This window comes from Bombyx mandarina, chromosome 24, assembly GCF_030267445.1.
Source record: "Bombyx mandarina strain Sakado chromosome 24, ASM3026744v2".
NCBI lineage: Eukaryota > Metazoa > Arthropoda > Insecta > Lepidoptera > Bombycidae > Bombyx > Bombyx mandarina.
In genome coordinates, this window is record NC_143230.1 from 8580361 (window position 1) to 8601838 (window position 21478).

The 21478-nt window shown below is 44.1% G+C and overlaps 1 protein-coding gene across 1 annotated transcript; it reads right to left on the bottom strand.

Moving 5' to 3' along the window:
- Positions 1-700: 700 nt before the first annotated feature.
- Kpc2 (Kip1 ubiquitination-promoting complex subunit 2) lies at positions 701-16636 on the bottom strand. Its single transcript, XM_089737965.1, has 4 exons — positions 14802-16636; positions 4589-4716; positions 3804-3910; positions 701-885 (listed from the first exon to the last, which is right to left on the bottom strand). The coding sequence occupies exons 1-4, from the start codon at positions 15920-15922 to the stop codon at positions 739-741; spliced, it is 1503 nt and encodes a 500-aa protein (XP_089594091.1). The 5' UTR covers positions 15923-16636; the 3' UTR covers positions 701-738.
- Positions 16637-21478: the final 4842 nt, after the last annotated feature.

The window sequence follows — 21478 nt, forward strand, 5'->3', positions numbered from 1 at the left end:
TTTATTCCCATTTACATTTTTACGTTTTTTTATCTTTGTAATTCCGTGTGCTTAGTGCGAGCTTTTTAACGTTCTCGATAGCGTAAAAGTTAGCTCATATTTGTATGGAATGGGATCGTTTGCGTACGTTTGCCGCTAGGGGCGCTGTTCCAACTGCATACAAAATTGGGTTAACTTTTACGCTATCGAGAGCGTTAAAAAACTCGCACTAAGCACTCTGGTTAGAGTATAACATTTTTGCACTTTCATCCTTCCTTGATGCGTATTCAAATTTTAAATTATTCCGACGTCTTTTTTTCTCTTACCTATGCTGATAGCCTTGAGAGGCTATTTCAGCTTCACCCTAACGTGTGTAGGTGAGCTCACGGGGCTCAAACCGGAGAGTTGCTAACACTGACCCTAGCAAGAGCCGTGCTTCGCAGAATCTACCACCGGATCGGAATCGCGACCCACTGAGAAGATCCGGCGAGACACTCAGTGGGCCTTTATCTTCCATAGACATAGCTAACTCGTCAAAGCTGGTATATTGGTGTACCTATATGGCACATGTGAGTTATTTTCAAAAGAATACGTATTTTAGTTTTTGAGATTAACGTTACAGATGCGAAATATTTTTGCACCTGTTCTTTTTATAACCTAAAAAAATACAATAACCTTATTGTAAAGCTAATTTCGATTTTGATAAAAAAAAATCCACGAAGACAAACATATCTTTATTATTGGAAAATAAATCGTACATCAGTTTTTAATTCTACTATTAGGCTTTCCGTACAGCCAGCGGTTGTCGACGCGGTGTTTTGCCGCCGATATCTCCACCACCGGACGCGAACTGAGCGGGGCGCCTAAGCCACGAATCACTTCAAAAGTCTCGCACGGCAGAATTACCTGAAAATTTTTTTATGTAAAAATGATCAGAAATAATTTTCATACATGTTAACGGATTAAAGGCTATTTGGTTTAAGCGACATTTTTGCAAGTTTACATGAGAGCCATTTAAAGTTTAATACGAAAAAATATAATGACAAAACAACTCTTTTTAACTAACTGAATGTGATAAATATTACTGAAGTTCGATTAAAAATCGTCGAATTGTTGATGCTAATACAAAATAAAACGGACCTTTAATTACAAAGGTAAATGTCTCTTAAACCAAATAGCCTTTCACCTCTCGATGTAATGATCTTAGGGTACAATTTTCAAAAGCAAAACCCGGCTCGTTTTGCTCTGATCTTATACTAAGCTCTGTTTCGCTCGCTACTACTTCAGACAATCACGGGCTAAGGTCAATCTAAGGATGTCCTGAAAATGTCATCGAAATATGACCAGCCGTTTCGGAGTATGCAGGGAGCTCATACACATCGACTTTTAGACATAATATATGTCGGCGCAAATATGACTATTTACCTACTGATCATCAACTAATTACTCTGTGATAAGAAATTGATGTTAAACAGTCCCTTTTATTGTAATTTCAATACTTTAAAATCTTGTAAACACGCTCACGTGTTTAATACTTGTCAACACGCTGACGTGTAAAGTCCTATAAATACGGCCGTGCTGTCTAGCGTTGATTCCCATTCCGACAGGAGCCCTCTTCTTCGATATAGCGAAGGCGTTCGACAAAGTCTGGCACAACGGTTTGATATACAAACTGTATAACATGGGAGTGCCAGACAGACTCGTGCTCATCATACGAGACTACTTGTCGAACCGTTCGTTCCGATATCGAGTCGAGGGAACGCGTTCCCGGCCCCGCCACGTCACAGCCGGAGTCCCGCAAGGCTCCGCCCTCTCCCCGTTACTATTCAGTTTGTATATCAACGATATACCCCGGTCTCCGGAGACCCATCTGGCGCTCTTCGCCGATGACACCGCCATCTACTACTCGTGTAGGAAGAAGGCGTTGCTTCATCGACGACTTCAGACCGCAGCTACCACCATGGGACAGTGGTTCCGGAAGTGGCGCATCGACATCAACCCCACGAAAAGCACAGCGGTGCTCTTCAAAAGGGGTCGCCCTCCGAACACCACGCTGAGCATCCCTCTCCCGACTAGGCGCGTCAACACCCCCGCCCCCGCCGTTCGCCCAATCATGATGTTCGACCAGCCCATACCGTGGGCCCCGAAGGTCAAATATTTAGGCGTCACCCTCGACAGTAGGATGACATTCCGCCCCCACATTAAGACGGTACGCGACCGTGCCGCCTTCATTCTAGGACGTCTCTACCCGATGATATGTAGGCGAAGTAAAATGTCCCTTAGAAATAAGGTGACACTCTACAAAACTTGCATACGCCCCGTCATGACCTATGCAAGTGTAGTGTTCGCTCACGCGGCCCGCATACACCTAAAAACATTTCAAATTATTCAATCCCGTTTTTGCAGGATAGCCGTCGGAGCCCCGTGGTTCGTCAGGAACGTCGACCTCCATGACGACCTGGACTTAGAGTCCATCAGTAAGTATCTTCAGTCGGCGTCCATGCGCCACTTCGATAAAGCGGCACGACACGAGAACCCTCTCATCGTGGCCGCCGGTAACTACATTCCCGATCCTGCGGACAGAATGGAAAGCAGTCGACGTCGCCCAAAACACGTCATCTCGGATCCTCCCGATCCACTAACGGTGCTTTTAGGTACTTCAAGCACCGGTCACCGTTCTCGTCGAACCCGTCGCTTGCGACGAAGGGCTCGACGAGTAAATTAACTCTCAGACACAGCCCACTGAGTTTCTCGCCGGATCTTCTCAGTGGGTCGCGTTTCCGATCCGGTGGTAGATTCTGCGAAGCACGACTCTTGCTAGGGTTCGTGTTAGCAACATCGTCAGGTTTGAGCCCCGTGAGCTCACCTACTAAAGTTAGGGTTACGCTGATATAGCCTCTCAAGGCTCTCAGCTTAGGTAGGAAAAAAAAAAAAAAAAAAAAAAAAAAAGCGTTGATTCATTCGTGTCCGAGCCGTAGTACAGTACGGATCTCTCTGAACGTTGTCACGCTTCTCGTGAAATATACGCAGTTATTGTGAAGTTCTGGTGAAGTTTTGTTTTGGAAGCCCAAACATGAGTCATCGTCGAGAACTTAATGACCGTGACGTCAGCAATGGTGACGTCACACTTTTTAAAAACATTCCTTCGGCGTTTCTCCTCCGACATATTATATTACTTAGAATAAGGTAAACCTCCCATGTATTTGTTAGCTAAAAACAATGTTTACTTTGTTAATTCAACATAGATACTTATCTTTTTAGTAAAGAGTAGAGCGAGCCCGTTTTTTTTTTTTTTTTAACTACCTAAGCTGGTAACCTGACGAGTAGGTGATGAGTTCACGGGGCTCAAACCTGAGGACGTTGCTAACACTAACCCTAGCAAGAGCAGTGCTTCGCAGAATCTACCACCGGATCGGAAACGCAACCCCCTGAAAAGATCCGGCGAGAAACTCAGAGAGCTGTGTCTGTGGGTTAATTTACTCGCCGAGCCTTTCGTCGCAAGCGACGGGTTCGACGAGGACGGTGACCGGTGTTTGAGGTACCTAAAGACACCGTTAGTGGATCGGGAGGATCCGATATGATGTGCTTAGGGCGACGTCGACTGCATACCACGGTAAACGCGAATATTTAAATAAGCACATTTTTCTCTCCAGACCCGTGGCGAAATAACGCAGTGTGCTCCATCGAAAACGCGAATTCCAAAAGTTCTATTCACGAATTAAGTTATGGAAAAAAAAACACTAAATACTCTAAAGGCATGATCAGAGTGACTGTTAAGTTATAAATACCGTTGCCCTTCGAAATAAAAAAAAACAAACACTCACTCTTCCAAAGACAACGTTCCGTAGATCGAATTGAGGCAGCGGTTTGAAGGTTATATTAAATATGCCGCACATTTCATCGTCTTTTGTCACGCGCATCGACAGAAGACCTACAACAACAGAAGAACACTTTTTTTAAATGAATTTTATGATCTGGTAACTAAGACCTTTAGTCAAGTCTTATTTTAATTTTAATGAAAACTGCACTATATGAAAAATGATAATATTAAGTGGAATGAAGTTGATTAATATGAAACATGGCATGAAATGAAATAAATTAAATGAGATGAGATGATGAATCTCAGTGGTGGCCTAAAGGATAAGACGTCCGGTGCATTCGTGTTGAAGCGATGCACCGGTGTTCGAATCCCGCAGGCAGGTACCAATTTTTTCTAATGAAATACGTACTCAACAAATGTTCACGATTGACTTCCACGGTGAAGGAATAACATCGTGTAATAAAAATCAAACAACGCATACGCAAAATTATAATTTGCGTAATTACTGGTGGACCTCTCGTGAGTCCGCACGGGTAGGTACACCGCCCTGCCTATTTCTGCCGTGAAGCAGTAATGCGTTTCGGTTTGAAGGGTGGGGCAGCCGTTGTAACTATACTGAGATCTTAGAACTTATATCTCAAGTTGGGTGGCGCATTTACGTTGTAAATGTCTATGGGCTCCATTAACCACTTAACACCAGGTGGGCTGTGAGATCGTCCAACCATGTAAAAAATAAAAAAGTATATATTTAAATATACATATAAAAAAAACTCCACTGCAGCATCTAACCGGGAAGAGAATGTGAGTAGTGATAGTTCTCGGCTCCGATGGGCGTCCGTCTTCCCCTTTGGGCGTAACAGCCGAAGCCATTGTCGTGTATCACGTCCCCTCCACTCCAGTACAGACCTGGGACCTTCCTGTAATTTACGTAAGCATACTGTGCCTGCGAGGGTGAACCGAAGCGAATGTTAGACAATGCAGGCGCTTAGTAACATAAATCGATATTATTACTTCAGTGCGCCGCGTAGGGCATCGGTGACCTACGCGGCGGTCAAAGCGGTAATAACACAACTACATAATAATGAAACATTTTGACAAGAATAACAACGAAATAATCTTATCAAATTCGTGTATTGTCATCGGTGCTCGATAAATCTACAAAGTTTGAATGAAATCTGGGCGTTTAAAGTGGGTCAAATACGCGTCTAAAGGAGTCAGTTACAAACATACAAACATACATACAAGTGAAGCTAATACAAAGCGTGTAAAAATACTTCCACGAAACAAAAAGAGCTGTTACGCGCTGGGGTTCGGGATAAATAAAATTAAATGTTTGTTTATCTATTTATTACACTTCATGTAAAATTTACATTGGCGGACTTAATGCCTAAGGCATTCTCTACCAGTCAACCAAAGGTAATGCAGAGTGGATAGTGGTAGGTGCAATGAAATTTATATTAAGTTACAAAAAGTATATACATACATACATAATAATATATACATACAATAATATATACAAATGTTCCACCAAAGTACAACTTAAAACTGTATTTATCACTTAAAACACTTAAATTATTTCACAAACACTTTAAAATTCTCAATTCGCTTCTTCCGCTTCGCTTCAGGTGATCCGTTCGCTGTTTCGCTTCGAGTAGTTCCGATTACTAGCTGACACGTACCATCTCTGCAACGCTTTTATAGTCGATATGACATCCCTAGAAGTATCGAGATTATTCCACGAGTCGAGTATTGTGTTTCCGCTATCTGACAATAGATGGCGTTGTACTTCTCGATCTTTCTCGACCTTTCGAGTACCTTTGATTTCGGCTAGGCGATAGATGGCGTTACTCTTACCGACGTAACAGAACAATATCATCAATGTAGTCGAAAGTCATTTCAATATGCATTATTAAGTATAATTCGAAAACAACTGGTCATATCTTGATGAAACAAACAAGACACGCATGGGAAACAACAGCCATAGATAATAGACATAAACTAGTAATAGATAAGCAACTCAAGCACTCAACCAACATGTTTACTGGCGCCGGTCACTAGATGGCTTCACTTCGATTGTAGTGGACTGTATGATTAGGATTGGCAGGGAACTTGATAAATAAACTCGCGAGGATTGCACGTATAAAATTTGTATATTTTAGAAATGTTATAAATCGCGTACAATAGCACGGATGAAAAGAGAATGACCAAACTAAGACATTCCAAAATTCAAAATTCAAATGTAATGTTGAATTTTAATTTAACCACAACAATAAAAAGGTTTTATACCAATTTGTTGGGTTTCCAACATGCTGCGACCTCAGAAATGATATATTTTCAAGTTATACAATACTACATTAATGTAATAACTTACACTCACCATTTGTTTATGGGATAAAGACAATTTTTTAAATCATCTATGATAAAATTTAACATTTAAGAATTCACTTTAGACACAAAATGAGAAATGCAAAGATAGCCTTTTATCAGTACATCATATTAAAAATACAAATGTGAGCTCAAAAAATACATTAAGGAATCTGTATACCTAGACATATATATAGCTACATTCGCATGTTCTGTGACCTTATAAATAAAATATAAAATACATTAAAAGCATTTTTTTAAGATCAAGTTCTTTTTTAAAAACTCCAATAAGAATTTAATTATATTTAAAACAATAACACATATTTCAGAAGGGTAACACTATATAAATTGACTTCAACATTTAAATTGAAAAGCTTTTGTGTAAAACAATGTATTAAATTAAATTAATTAACAGAACTTAGACATCTTTTTAGCTAGACATTAATAACACAATTATTATCAAAAGGTAACAAACATACACCTGACAGTGACCTTCTATAAGCTTTGCCGCTAGGGTTAGTATTTTTTTTTTTTTTTTTTTTTCCTACCTATTCTGATAGCCTTGAGAGGCTATTTCAGCTTCGCCCTAACGTTTGTAGGTGAGCTCGCGGGGCTCAACCGGAGTGTTGCTAACACTGACCCTAGCAAGAGCAGTGCTTCGCAGAATCTACCACCGGATCGGAAACGCGACCCACTGAGAAGATCCGGCGAGAAACTCAGTGGGCTGTGTCTATGGGTTAGTTCACTCGTCGAGCCCTTCGTCGCAAGCGACGGGTTCGACGAGGACGGTGACCGGTGCTTGTGGTGCCTAAAAGCACCGTTAATGGATCAGGAGGATCCGTAATGACGTGCTTTGGGCGACGTCGACGGTTTACCATTCGGTCTACTGGGTCGGGTATGTAATTTCCAGCGGCTACGATGAGAGGGTTCTCATGTCGTGCCGCCTTCTCAAAATGGCGCAGCGATGCCGACTGTAGATACTTACTAAAAGAGTCGAGCTCCAGGTCGTCGTGGAGATCCACATTCCTAAGGAACCAAGGCGCTCCGACGGCTATCCTGCAGAATCGTGATTGAATAACCTGAAGGGATTTCAAGTTGGTGCGGGCTGCGTGAGCGAACACTACGCTTGCATACGTCATGACGGGGCGTATACAAGTTTTGTAGAGAGTTAACTTATTGCGGAGGGACAGTTTGCTTCGACTACAAAGCATTGGATAGAGTCGTCCTAGAATAAACGCGGCGCGGTCGCGTACCGTTTTTATATGGGGACGGAATGTCATCCCTCTGTCGAGGGTGACGCCTAGATATTTGACCTTCGAGACCCACGGAATGGGCTGGCCAAAGAGAGTGATGGGACTAACGGCGGAGGTGTTTGCGCGCCTACTACGGAGTGGGATGCTCGAAGTGATGTTCGGAGGGCGACCCCTTTTGAAGAGCACCGCTGCGCTTTTCGTGGGGTTGATGTCTATTCGCCACTTCCGGAACCACTGTCCCATGGTGGCTACTGCGATCTGGAGTCGCCGATGAAGCAGCGACATCTTCCTACACGAGTAGTAGATAGCCGTGTCATCGGCGAAGAGCGCTAGATGGGTCTCCGGAGACCGGGGTATATCATTGATATACAAACTAAATAATAACGGGGAGAGCGCGGAGCCTTGCGGGACTCCGGCGGTCAGTTGACGGGGACGAGAACGAGTTCCCTCTACTCGATATCGAAACGAACGGTTCGACAAGAAGTCTCGTATGATGAGCACGAGTCTGTCTGGCACTCCCATGTTGTACAGTTTATAAATTAAACCGTTGTGCCAGACTTTGTCGAACGCCTTCGCGATGTCGAAGAAGAGGGCGCCGGTCGGGATTTGTTTACGCCTATTTAGTCCTATCAGAATGTGCTCCGTGAGGCGGTGCACTTGTTGTACGCACGAGTGTTTAGAGCGGAATCCGAACTGTTCGTCAATGAGAATTTTGTTCGCGGTAACAAAATCCCAGAGGCGTTTCCTAAGGAGCCGTTCGTAAATTTTTCCTATCGTCGAGAGGAGACTAATCGGACGGTAACTAGAAGTTTCGTTTGTCGGTTTGCCCGGCTTATGTATACCGATAACGTCCGCTTCTTTCCACACCGCGGGAAAGATGCAGTGCGTCATAGCGGCATTTAAAATTGTAGCCAACATTGCTATCAGTTGGACTGGCAAAAATTTTAGCGCGCGGTTGTGGATGCCGTCGGAGCCGGGTGCCTTCCTAGGTTGGAGGTTGTGGATCGCGTCTCTAACTTCGTCAGTGGTAATGGGGGGTAACGCGTCCGAGGGCGGCAGGGAAGCTCTGCGCTCGACCTCCCTGTCGACTAACTCGGTGTGTTCGGGGTCCGCGTGTTGAGTGCTGGTGGTGCACTGCTCTTGCAGTGCATCGGCCAGCAGCTCAGCCTTGTCATCGTCATCGAATGCCGGTGGTTGGCCTGAAGGGCGTATGAGGGGAGGCATAGTAGCGGTAGTTTCGGATTTGAGAGTCCTAGCTAGTCGCCAGTATGCTTGGTGGGAGGGCGCGAGTTGTTCTAGATAACTATGCCAATTATCGTTACGCGCGTCGCTTAAGCGGGAGTGGACTTCGCGTTGTAGACGACGCATCCGAATCCGGTTTGAATGCGTGGGAAGACGATCGTAGGCCCGGATTGCCGCGTTCCTAACTCTTAAGAGATTCCTAAGATCGGGGGAGAGTCTGATGCGGTGGAAGCTGTCCTCCACGTCGACTTCTTTTGAAGATCTAATGATCGCGGAAGAGATGTGATCGGTAATGATGTTTATGGATTCGACGGTGTCCTCGGGGGATGGATTCGAATCCGGGCCGCAAGGGAGGATTGGCGGAGCGGTGTCGGCTAGGCACGTGCCCAGCTTATTCCAATCCACCATGGTCCTCGTAACAGTGACTGGGTTGTGAGGGCGACCGAGCTGCATAACGACAGGTCGGTGGTCTGAGTCGAGCTCTGACATTGCTTCGATGGAACGCAAGCGCAGAGTTACGTTCCTAAGCAATGCCAGGTCTATAGTGCTCGGACGGAGCGCGATGTTATACGGATAACATGTTGGAGTTGGGGGACCGACTATTTCAAAGGTGAGGTCGTCTATAAACGCGTCGAGACGCCTACCGTTGACGTTTGTACGATGGCAGTTCCACCTAGTGTGGTGGCAATTTAGATCGCCTGCCAGGATGACAGAGTCTCCCATGCCGAACAGTGACTCGATGTCACTGCTCAGAAGGGGCTTGTCCGGGGGGAGATAAACGGATGCGATGACGATCGGCTGGTGTCCCGTCAGCGAGATACGGCACACTGACGCCTCGATATGTAAGAGCGAGGGAGTATCGAGAGGGACAACGTGCAGGGCCCGTCTATAGTAAATGGCAGTCCCGCCTTTGGAGGCGGTGAGTCTGTCATTCCTAACCATGACGTAGTTCGCGACTTTCGGGTCGCGACGCGAGGGCTTCAGACAGGTTTCCTGCACTAATAGAATATCTACAAGATTATCGCGGAGGAATTCAAAAATTTGATCGCGTTTCCGCGCGAGTCCGTTAGCATTATAGAATGCTAACGTAAGGGAATACGGTTTTTCTCTACCTTTTTGCGCCATTGATTATCGGTAAAGATTTTATAACGTACGCGATACGGACTCGTAGACGTCCATGTGATCGAAAGCGGCCGCGAGCCGCTGTTCGGGGGTTACCGACCTACGTATCGCGTCTGCGAACGATCGCAGACGGTCGAAGTTGACTGCGGTGACGAAGTCACGCACGAGCGCGAAGTCGTTGACGGCAGAGGGTTGCGGGGGACGGAACGCGGGCGCGGGGCGAGGTGCGAGCAGGGGCTGGGGCGCGGGGCGTGTCACGAGCGGGGGCGGGGGTGCGGTTTCCGTTCCCGCCTTCGTATACGGCAGCGGTTTTTTCCACGCCGACACCGTGGGAACTGCAGCCGGCACGAAGGCGGGTTTCGGCACTGAAGGCGCCGAAGTCTTTGGGCCGACGGTTCGGGGGGCTGGGTGGGTCGGACGTTTTCGCGGAGCCCTAGGACATCCACGGTAGTTCGCGGGGTGCCCTTGCTTAAGGCATAGGACACAGCTTGGAGGTTCGGTCGCGGTTTCCCTAACACGCGAGCAATCTAGTGTGGCGTGGTCGCCGAGGCACTTTACGCAGCGGGGGCGCGCGTGGCAATTACGAGCCGAGTGGCCGTAAAGCTGGCATCTGTAGCACTGCCCGGGAGTGCCACGTCTATGGGGGGCTTCAATTGAGATCCCGGATAGGCCGCAAATTGTCGTGAGACATGCGATCTTCTTTTTGACCTCCGGGGTGGGTTCTAGCGCTACTAGAATCATGTTGTAGGGCTGTTTGCCCCGCCCACTGTGCATCCGGTGCACACTAACTAGCGGGAGGGACTGAGCGGTCAGATCCTCCTTAATGTACTCGATATCTAGCTCTTTTGGGACTCCGCGTATTACTACGCGGAGCTCGCGGTCCTCCTGAAGAGCATAGGTGTGAAAACCTATGTTCTCCTTTCGGAGGTATGAAGAGAGGGCCCTATGGTCACCCGGCGTTGCGACCTTTATCTAAATCCCATGCGCGACGTTACGCGCATGGGTATAATTAATTTTATTTGCCTGAAGGGCCTGGGAAACGCGGTTCCACGCAGTTTTTTCCTGGAGAATCAGCGGGGGCGGGGCAGCTACTTTAGGAGCGGGCGCGGGTTTAGGACGCGGCGGTGGGGTTACACGGCGAGCGGAGTCCGACTCCGGTGTCACGACTACCTGCGGGCGGGAGGCGGTCGCGGATTTAGTCTGCTTCGTCGTGGAGCTCCGGGACTCCACGGCGCGAGTACGCTTTTTACCGCGCGTTACGGTTTGGAACCCATCCGAAGTTCCAGGCTGAGGGCTTGACGCGGATTCGAAATCCATCTCCGATTCGGTATCGGAGCCTGAACTCGAAACGATCGAGGTCGCGACGGACGAAACGCGCGATGACGTAGTCGACGCGGGCGCGGGGGTGGGGGTAGCGTTAGGCGCTTCGTGAGTCGCTACGTCGGAACGTGCGCTCGAACTTGACGCGGCGGCGGGGGGCGCGCGGCGTGCCTCCGAGGCACGTTTGAAGTACGCGGCGACGGACGCGGGGGGGGAGGGATTGCCACGGGCGGCCCTAAACTCTAGGTACTCGGCCCTAATTGACGGGTACCTATCCCGGAGGAACCCGACAATGTCACTAGCACAATCTTCTTCCATTTTTTTTTTCTTTTTCTTTTTTTTTTTTTTTTTTTTTTTTTTTTTTTTTTTTTTTTTTTTTTTTTTCGGTCTTCTTGCCCGGTGGGGGCGGCCCCGGGACTTTTGTTGAACTCGCCGAAAGGCGAGGCCCCGGATAGGATTTGTAACCCCCCTGTGCTGCAGGACAGCAAGGAGCAGGGGGGGGAATGCCTATGCCGTCAAAACGGCAATCGGCGGGGAAAAGGAAAGGAACCCGCTCGGGCTGTATAGTGCTACAGCAGGCAGAATCGCGAGCGGGGGGTCTAGTCTTGAAAAAGACTGTTGTTTTGGGAAGGGTTAGGAAATCGCTAGCCTGTGAGTGCCACAGGAAGCCTGAACGTAGCGATTGGTTTTGCCTTGAAAAAGGCAGTTGGTAAAGGGTGGGTTCGCGGTTACAAAACTTTAGCGCACAAAAATGGACTCCGAGACGCAAATCGCAAGCGACCAACGGATCGGCACGTCCGCACTACCGAATTGTAAGCACGATGTATTCACGGTCACTACACTGTCGAGCACAGCTGTGAGTTCAGAGACGCAGCTCGCAAGCGGGCCACGGATCGGAAAGCACGTCCGCGCACGACCGCGTCGTGAGCGAGAATTAGGGTTAGTAACGTCAAAGGCTCGTACTTTACCATCCCCACCTGGGAAAACCTTGCAAATTCTAGCTAACGGCCAATAAAGAGGAGGTGAATTTGGTTTCTTCAATAATACCATCTTACCTACACTAATATCTCGTAAGGTATCGCGCCATTTCGGTCTCGCTTGTAAAATATTTAAGTATTGCCTATGCCAAGTTTTCCAAAATGACTGTTTCATACTCTCAACTAGCCGCCAAAACCTAAGTCTATTAACTGGCGTTTCTATCTGGTTCAAGGAAGCTAGTGAGCGGAGCTCCCACTAAGAAGTGACCTGGAGTGAGGTAGCTGAAATCTGTAATTTTCTTTTACTATGTTTTGACTAAATGTATACTCCCTTTTATGCAGGAACTCAGGCCCATCCCACCACATAGAGCAGGAATAAAGTTCTCGCGGACCCAGCCCTCGACTTATGTAATGTTCAGTATCCTTTTCTAGGAATGTTTCTGGAACCTTCTCGGTATCCCTGGACTTCGTTATGGTAGTAGCAATGTCAGACTCACACGTACATAAAAGTGAAACAATTTTCGTTACCTCATGTTGAGGTGGCAGACCACCCGCGATTATGTGACCAAATTTAGTGTTGATAATCTGTGGCGTTCCTTTACTCTGGCTGGACGGGTTGACTAGAGGCTGGCGTCGCGTCGCGCACGTCGAGCTGGTCGTCGCCGGTAACAGTGCAGAAGTAACATCCTCGCTTCTCCTTAGCGGTCACTGCGTTGACTACTTTGGTGGTAAATAGCTTCGCTGCAGATTGTCCAGCATTCTCCATAGTAAAAAATAAAGTCTCTAGGTTACTCGCGACTTGCCGGTAGGTAGCGACACTGCGGCGCGTCGTCCAAAAATGTCTTCGTTGGAATGGAACGTTGGAATGGTAAATGTGAACCACACGCGGGATAAAGAAAAGACGATCGGCTTCGGATGCGAATGGTATCGCCCTCTTGTCTTCTCGTTATAATCCCTAATTTAGCTTGCTCCTCTTCGCTGCAGTTTACATTGCTTCCTGGCTTGCCGATATATTTTATTTATTTATTAGGTTTTCGCTCTTTCAATATTGCTCGCCAGCTTCGCCTCGGCGTGTTTACTATCTTTATAGAATTCCTTTTTCTTCGGCCGTAACGGACCAATTTATGTATTGGACTGTATGATTAGGATTGGCAGGGAACTTGATAAATAAACTCGCGAGGATTGCACGTATAAAATTTGTATATTTTTACAATTTTATAAATCGCGTACAATAGCACGGATGAAAAGAGAATGACCAAACTAAGACATTCCAAAATTCAAAATTCAAATATAATGTCAGAAACCACAACCACAACAATAAAAAGGTTTTATACCAATTTGTTGGCTTTCCAACACGATTAGTTTCCATTCCTCTTGTAGATGGCACTAATATATTAACTATCCTATATTTTATTTTCAATGAAGGATGTTTTAAATTTTCAGAAACCGCAAACTGATTAAATTTTATCAATTTATCTATAACAAATAAAGACTTGTATGATTTCTTATGTTCTTTGTTTAGTTATACAATAATTAAATGCCTTAACTTTAACAACATATAAGTTTAGAGGCATCTGCTACAAGATGTCAATAGTTTCCACACACAAAAATTTTTTGTCTTAAAGTATCGCAGTTTTAGGGACCTGACAACAGCTTTCGTAAAAAATACTCCAAAAAATCGATTCATCTACAAAACATTTCTGAGGTAACACATATTATATCCCTACCTAATCGTTGGTAGCGGGGCTATTGGTGAGCTCACGGGCTCGACCTGAGAGAATTGCTAACACTAGCCCTAGCAAGAGCAGTGCTTCACTGAATCTACTACCGGATCGGAATTGTGACCCACTGAGAAGATCCGGCGAGAAACTCAGTGGGCTGTGTCTGTGGGTTAATTTACTCGCCGAGCCCTTCGTCGCAAGCGACGGTGCGACGAGAACGATGACCGGGAATTGTCTTAAAGAAACTGCCTCCACCCTGCTTATTTCTGCCGTGAGGCAGTAATATGTATCTGTTCGAAGGGCAGCCGTGGTACTTTAAAAACTAAGACATTAGAACCCATATCTCAACCACTTAACACCAGGTGGGCCGTGAGCTCGAGCACCCATCTTAACAATAAATAAAAAGTTTTAGTTTGTCATTAAAAAGAATAATTTCATATATTTGGCTCTGGCGAGAAACTCAGTGGACTGTGTCTATTCTATCTTTAACCGATAATACATGAAAGATAGATTGTAGTTACATGAAATTGAAAAGTTTTACTAAATTTTATTAAGAAAGCTACGTCAGGCCGAGTTCGCGGTCACCCATCCGGCGTCCTCGGCTTGCCGGGGGGACCGTGGCATTATGCTAGCTTTGTCATTCTATAGTTGTGCCACTTTATCTTATGTAATTTATTGTTACATTGTCACCAACAATTGACTTAGTCAAATAATTCACTGATAGTAGAGTGCCTTGTGAGTCCACGCGGGTAGGTACCACCACCCTGCCTATTTTTGCCGTGAAGCAGTAATGCGTTTCAGTTCGAAGGCTGGGGCAGGCGTCGTACTAGAGATTAGGGTTCATGTCTCAAGGTGGGTTACCACTTAACACCAGGCGGGCCGTGAGCTTGTTCACCCAACTTAACAATAAAATGAACAAAAAACTAATATTATTAAGTTTTTATTGATACAATGCAATCACAATTTAAAAAAAAACAAAAAACGTCACATTCTAGAAGTCGACGGATTAATCTGCTCCATCTCGTTCGAGAACTGATTCACGGCCGAGCAGTACTTCTCGGAATGATATGTTCTCGAGATTTGAGACAGCAGCGGACTCCCGTGAGGAGAGTTCAGCCACAGCGTCGCACTTCCGCTTTGACCGACCATAGCTATGAAAGCTATCAGCATCCTCGTATTGAGCAGACCTCGTTGGATCTGAGGCTGCTTCAGTAAAGACTGCAGTATAGGACCATCGGGCAGACCGTCCACTAACTCAAAGACACTTGACCCCCTATCCCCGACCAGCCAAGAAGCAGCGGCGGCCACATTACCGCCCGTATTCCTCAACGCTCTATCTGCGTCATCGTGTGAAAAACCCAGGTCCATCAACGCGGCCATCGCCTCCGGAGTAGGAGGATCGGCGATCTTGACCCTCCACTCTCGAAACTTCTCCAAAAACCGTTGCAAATGTCCGGCGCGCTCGTATAGATCGTTCGCGTTCGATTTGTCGGAGGTCGAGGGTTCTTCCTCGCGCGATTGTTGTTCGCTGAGTCGGGCCGCTATTTCTTCTGGAGTTATCACTTGAATCAGGGTCTGTTGAGCTCTCCTCGGCTGGTCCAGAGCCGCGCAGAGTTGAGCCAAAGACGACTCGTAATTACGGCCGGCCGCCGCCAGTCTTGCGCCGGCTTCGATGAGGGATATCAGGATCTTTCGTAGCTCGAAGGATAGTTCGTTTGTCGATAACAATGATTGTAGGTTAGGTTGCCTCACCGTGCTCTGTGGGGTTGGTAATGAGGCTGTGACGGCGGCTATAGTGCTCTGTTGTGGCGCCCTGACCGCCCCAAGATCCCACAGCGCTCCCGCGTCCGGTATCCGCCTCTCAACAAGCATTAGTTCCTCCTGTGTAGTGATTTCTTCTTGGAAAAGCGTCAGAAACTCATGTAGGGTCTTAGCGTCGAGTACGCGAATTATTTTGTATCGCCCCAAACTGGTTTCTCCGTCGGGATAGAAATGACCGATGGCTTTCAACTTCACCTCTTCTATAAGGGTGTTCTCTTGGAAGTTCGCCACGTACGTCTGCCCTTCGGGACTGATGACCTTGACTAGGATCTCGTTACTCAGACCGATATCGGGGACTAGCATCGCGTGATGATCAGTCTGAGACCTCTTGATCAGATATTACCATATGGATAACCTTAGGAACACCCACAAGCTCGAAAATAATATATTTTGAACACAATATGAGTATTAGTATAGCGACATTTTGATTTTGAAGTCCTGTTTGACGTTTGATAATAACGATTCGCAAAATGCCAAAAGAGTTTGCGTATATAATCTTTGTCGGGGAAAATTTTGTATTTTTTGTTAACATTTACGTTTTCCGATAGGATATTTGGGTGTTAAAATACGATGAGAAGATTGAACGATATGTAATAATTGATAGTGATGCCTCGAACGCTTTCGGTAAAGAAGAACTTTTGGAAACCTCATCACTACACAATTAAGGGGGAAATTATGGGACAATTTGTCATTTTGAAAAATACGAAACACCAAATTTTGCTACGCCTGTTTATAATTAGTGCGCCCGCAAAAGTCATCTCCGTGCTTAATGCGAGTTTTTTAACATTCTCGATAGCGTAAAAGTTACTCAAATTTGTATGGAGCTGGAAAAAGCTTTTTTGCCACGTACCATCCGGCTATGGAATGAGCTCCCACGGTGTTTCCCGAGCGCTATGACATGTCCTTCTTCAAACGAGGCTTGTGGAGAGTGTTAAGCGGTAGGCAGCGGCTTGGCTCTGCCCCTGGCATTGCTGAAGTCCATGGGCGACGGTAACCACTCACCATCAGGTGGGCCGTATGCTCGTCTGCCTACAAGGACAAAAAAAAAAAAAACCCCAAGCGGCTAACGTTCCTACTTCATACAAATTTGAGTTAACTATTACTCTATCGAGATAGTTAAGAAGCTCGCACTAAGCACCCTGATCATGCATGTAGTATTACAATGTAATAAGCCATTACGAATTCAGTCGAATATAACTCGTCAAATAATACAGTCGCACACAATCCGTCAAGAAATATAGTCGCATTAGAATTAAATATTATAACCTCCTTTACCAATGCTCAGCAAAATTATGTAATAATTAATCTATATAACGTACATATATCTTAACTTATCCTATATCTAAACTTATTCTGACATACAAAATGTATTATACCAAAATAAAGAAAAACTTCTAGTAGTTATTTAAAACGTTTAAAACCCTTAAAACTTTTTAGTTTTTAAAAAGTTTTTTCATAAACGGAATTATTCACTCACCTGTCTGTCATTTAGTGAAGAAAGGACTTTTTGGCGGGAATGCGAGGAGTGAATTTGTGCGATTTGTTATATTTAGTGTTTCTTCAGGTTTAAATGAGTAATAACGGTGGTTTATTAACTGTTTAGTGTCTGTGAAAGTGCACAAATATGGGAAAATGAAACAAAGCCGTTGGACGTGACTTCTCGGGATGCTCCAAAAAGTCTCAGTAAATGACCACCATTTTACTGAGATTATAATATTTCATTTTATGCCATGTTTCATATTAATCAACTTCATTTTATTTCATTTCATATTATCATTTTTCATATATAAAAGATTAAGCTGTGTGATGCAACGCCCTTGCCTTTCCAGTTATAAAAATAAGTTTTAGTAGTTTTTGAGTCCATTAAGTGGAGATTAGTTCAGCTTTGCATCGTTTAAGAAGACTGTCTAAAATATTAATTTAAATATAGATTAAGAGCTTTAACAGCCTGGCCACGGGACATTCGCGGATACGAATATTCGCGCGGTGCGAACGGCGAAGCGTCTAGCGACTAAAACAAGCGCATAGAAATGTACCTAACAAGCCACGCGCACCGGCGACCGGCGAAGCGACCGGCGGAATGTACCGAGCGAATCGCGCGGGCGACTTACGATGCGGCGGGCGAGCAAAACAAATGCATGAATAAGGACGGCGCAAGCCACGGAGTCGAGCGGTAGTCGCGGCGAATAGTGCAGTGATTAAATGAGTTTAGTTGTTTTCGCCGCGAAAAATGAACGCCGAAATTTTTATATTTTATATTTTTTTTTATATTTTTAAACTCGTCGTGGCCGAACGGATAAGACGTCCGGTGTTGAGCGATGCACCGGTAGTCGAATATCAGGCGGGTACCAATTTTTGTAATGAAATACGTACTCAACAAATTTTAATGTTCACGATTGATTTCCACGGTGAAGGAATAACATCGTGTAATAAAAATGAAACCCTCAAAATTATAATTTGCGTAATTACTGGGGTATGACCTCTTGTGAGTCCGCGCGGGTGGGTACCACCACCCTGCCTGTTTCTGCCGTGAAGTAGTAATGCGTTTCGGTTTGAAGGGTGGGGCAGCCATTGTAACTATACTTGAGACCTTAGAACTTATATCTCAAGGTGGGTGGCGCATTTACGTTGTGGATGTCTATGGGCTTCAGTAACCACTTAACACAAGGTGGACTGTGAGCTCATCCACCCATCTAAGCAATAAAAAAAATATATAGCTGAAATACTAGCTAGACCAGCTATTTGGAAGTCTAGCCACTCAAAGTATTTCTCGTACTTCTTGTGGAATTCTCCATCTATAGGTATACTCCGATTCTTATTCAAATCATGTACTTCACAATCTTTTCCAAATAATAGGTCCTGAACCAAAAAACTATTAATTTGTAAGCAATATCGAGATAATTTCAATATAGACATTTCGCTGTCGGACTTCCTTACTAGTCGCGGCGGCGAACGTGAGTACCCGTGGCCTGCAAACGGTGCTGCGCGAATGGTCGCCTCGCCCACCGCTTCGCTGTTCGCACCGCCGATCCCCGTGGCCAGGCCGTAAATGTTGCTTTCTTATTTAATTACAGGCGAGTGAATATTTTATTAGATTGTTGAGCTAGTACATTTTACAAAAGAAACTCCATAGATAAATAAATAAACGATAGTTAGTGCGTTAATCAAATATCGACGAACTAATTAATACCTCAGACGTCGGCGTGCGGGAAAACTATTACTATACTTACTATAATCGAAATATCTGAAATAATTTGTAACGCTAATAAAATATGCGACATTAAGCCGTAGAAGTCGTTTTAATTCTCATAAAAAGCATAATAACTATGTACTGTCAATTTGTGTGCGAACGTTTGGCAACATTACGATATTACAAATGGCGGGGTGAAAGGCTAAGCGATAATTCGTTTAATACGCAACATTTATCTTTGTAATTAAAGGTGCGTTTTATTTGGCACTAGCGGACCCGGTGAACTTTGTTCCGCCACACGGTTGGTTTCAAACCACAGTTGCCAGATGGGCGGGATTCCCTGCAAATTCGTGGGGTTTTTCGACCTTGGGGGGGAAATTCGTGGGGAAAGATTCTTTGGGGGGACATTCGGGGGGAAAAAGTTAGTTAGAAATTTCGGAGGTTTTTTAAGTATCAATAATTCATCCACAAACACAGTTCGCAATTACTATTATATTATACTAGAATAATAATAGTCTACTATAAGAATCCTTTTGGTTTTTTATTTTTTCTTTAAAATAAGTAAAGACTGTTTTGGGGGTTTGTTTCTTCAAAAAGCCTATTTTCGGGGGGTTTTCGAAAAAAGTTGGGGGGAAATTCACACGGTCATCTGGCAGCACTGTTTCAAACACATCAACCATCAATCAAAATTCTACTTTATAGTTACCACATTTTATGTCAAGTCCCACGGGAATGTGATAAAAAGTATCCTATGTTCTTCTCCTGGTTCTAAGCTACCTCCTCACCAATTTTCAGCCAAATCAGTTCAGTCGTTCTTGAGTTATAAATAGTGTAACTAACACGACTTTCTTTTATATATATAGATTAGCATCGACAGTTTTATGTTTTTAATTGAACTTGAAGTTTTTTTTTGTCATAATATTTTTTCCAAATATTAAACTATAAATGAGTATTCTGTAAAAATGTCGCGTAAAACGAAATAGCCTTTTACTCCTGGATATTTAAATATATTTTTTTATTAAAATTCTCACGTGAAAAATTTCGTCCCAACGTATCCATGACCTAACCCATCTCCTTGGAGTAAATCAATAAACAGTTTGCAAGTTTGAGGACAGCACTCCACGAACAAAACCACTGGGAGCACTCCCAGCACCGCTCCCTCTCGCACCCGCAGCGTTATGTACACCCTAGAGAGAGACGACGGTATTGGCATCAATCATATCGAACTATTTGGCGTCCTTTTCGCGCGTACTCTGTTTTATGTGATTCAGTAAGGGACGACATGAGGTAGATTGACCTATTTTCCCGCGCTCTCGCTCGTTTACATTAGTGCTAAAGACGAAAAGAGATGTCCATGTTGTATTAAATCGATTTTGTATTCGAATTGGTTGGAATCCCACAGCGTGTGTCTGAAGCAAAAAAAACCTATTTTCCAGAAGAATTATCGGTCAATACGGTTGAAATTTCGATCTGATGTCTCATCGAAGCTTCCATAAACGTTCCCTAAAATATATTTCATAATTATGAATTATGAATTATGATTATAATAGACTAGCTGACCCGGCAGACTTCGTAGTGCCTCAATCGATAAATAAAAGACCTAAACTTTTGTATAAAATAAACTTAAAACCAATAAAAGAAATCCGTCTGATGGGGGACACTTAAAAGGAAAATAAAAATTGTTATTTTTATTTAATTCCGAGCATTTTCATATTTATCTACCTTTTAAACCTTCTCTGGACTTCCACAAATAATTCAAGACCAAAATTAGCCAAATCGGTCCAGCCGTTCTCGAGTTTTAGCGAGACTAACGAACAGCAATTCATTTTTATATATAGAGATATAGATTTGTCATAGTCGATAGGAACTTATTACTGTAATCATCTATTAACAAAGAGCTAGAGCTTGCGCACCTAATATTCCGAAACCTCGTCTACCTATTACCAAAAAAGGTATATTAGGACGTATCATAAGCTCGTACCGCCTCGAGACTTCGATATTATGTCTCAATACGAGTCGCGGTGTTCAGTTTCTGATGTCCATGGGCCACTAGAGCTTAATTACTTAATAAGTAATAAAGAAAATTATTAATAATAATAAAAGAAACTAAATAATAAATAAAATTACTAAGGCGCCTGGATTGCCTAACTTTGTCTTAAAGGTTAAAAAACAGAAGAAGACACACCGCACAACATCAAATCTATACATTAATACGTGAAGCAAAAACTTTGTATCCCTTTTTACGAATATTGCGCGGACGGAGGACTATGAAATTTTCCACACTTATAGAGAATATAGAGAAGAAGTGCACAATGCAAAATTTTTTTTAAAATAATGCATAAAAGATACATTAAATCATTAAAGCACACATTACACACACTACCATGTATTTGACACACACACACACACGCATGCATACTATTTATTTATTGTCAAACTTTTGTTCTTGACGTCTGTTGTCAAATTGAGAATAGGTTAAATAATGTTTGTCTTTATTAATATTTTTCTATAGTATAGTCTTGGCGTTGAAAATACAATCATAATAGTGTACAAACTTACAATTCCAATTAATTATAGTCGAATTTCGACAACTGTGGGACCTCTAGTACAATTAAGTAAGTCTTGTAGCTAAGTTTGCTAAGCAACGTTGTCAGTTAAACAAGATTAAT

Coding starts and splice junctions, on each gene's coding strand:
- Kpc2 (XM_089737965.1), bottom strand. CDS start 15,922: ATGCTAGTCCCCGATATCGGTCTGAGTAACGAGATCCTAGTCAAGGTC. Junction 3,911..4,588: donor CTACTCACATTCTCTTCCCG/GTTAGATGCTGC, acceptor CTGTTGTTGTAG/GTCTTCTGTCGATGCGCGTG. Junction 886..3,803: donor GGAACGTTGTCTTTGGAAGA/GTGAGTGTTTGT, acceptor AAAAATTTTCAG/GTAATTCTGCCGTGCGAGAC.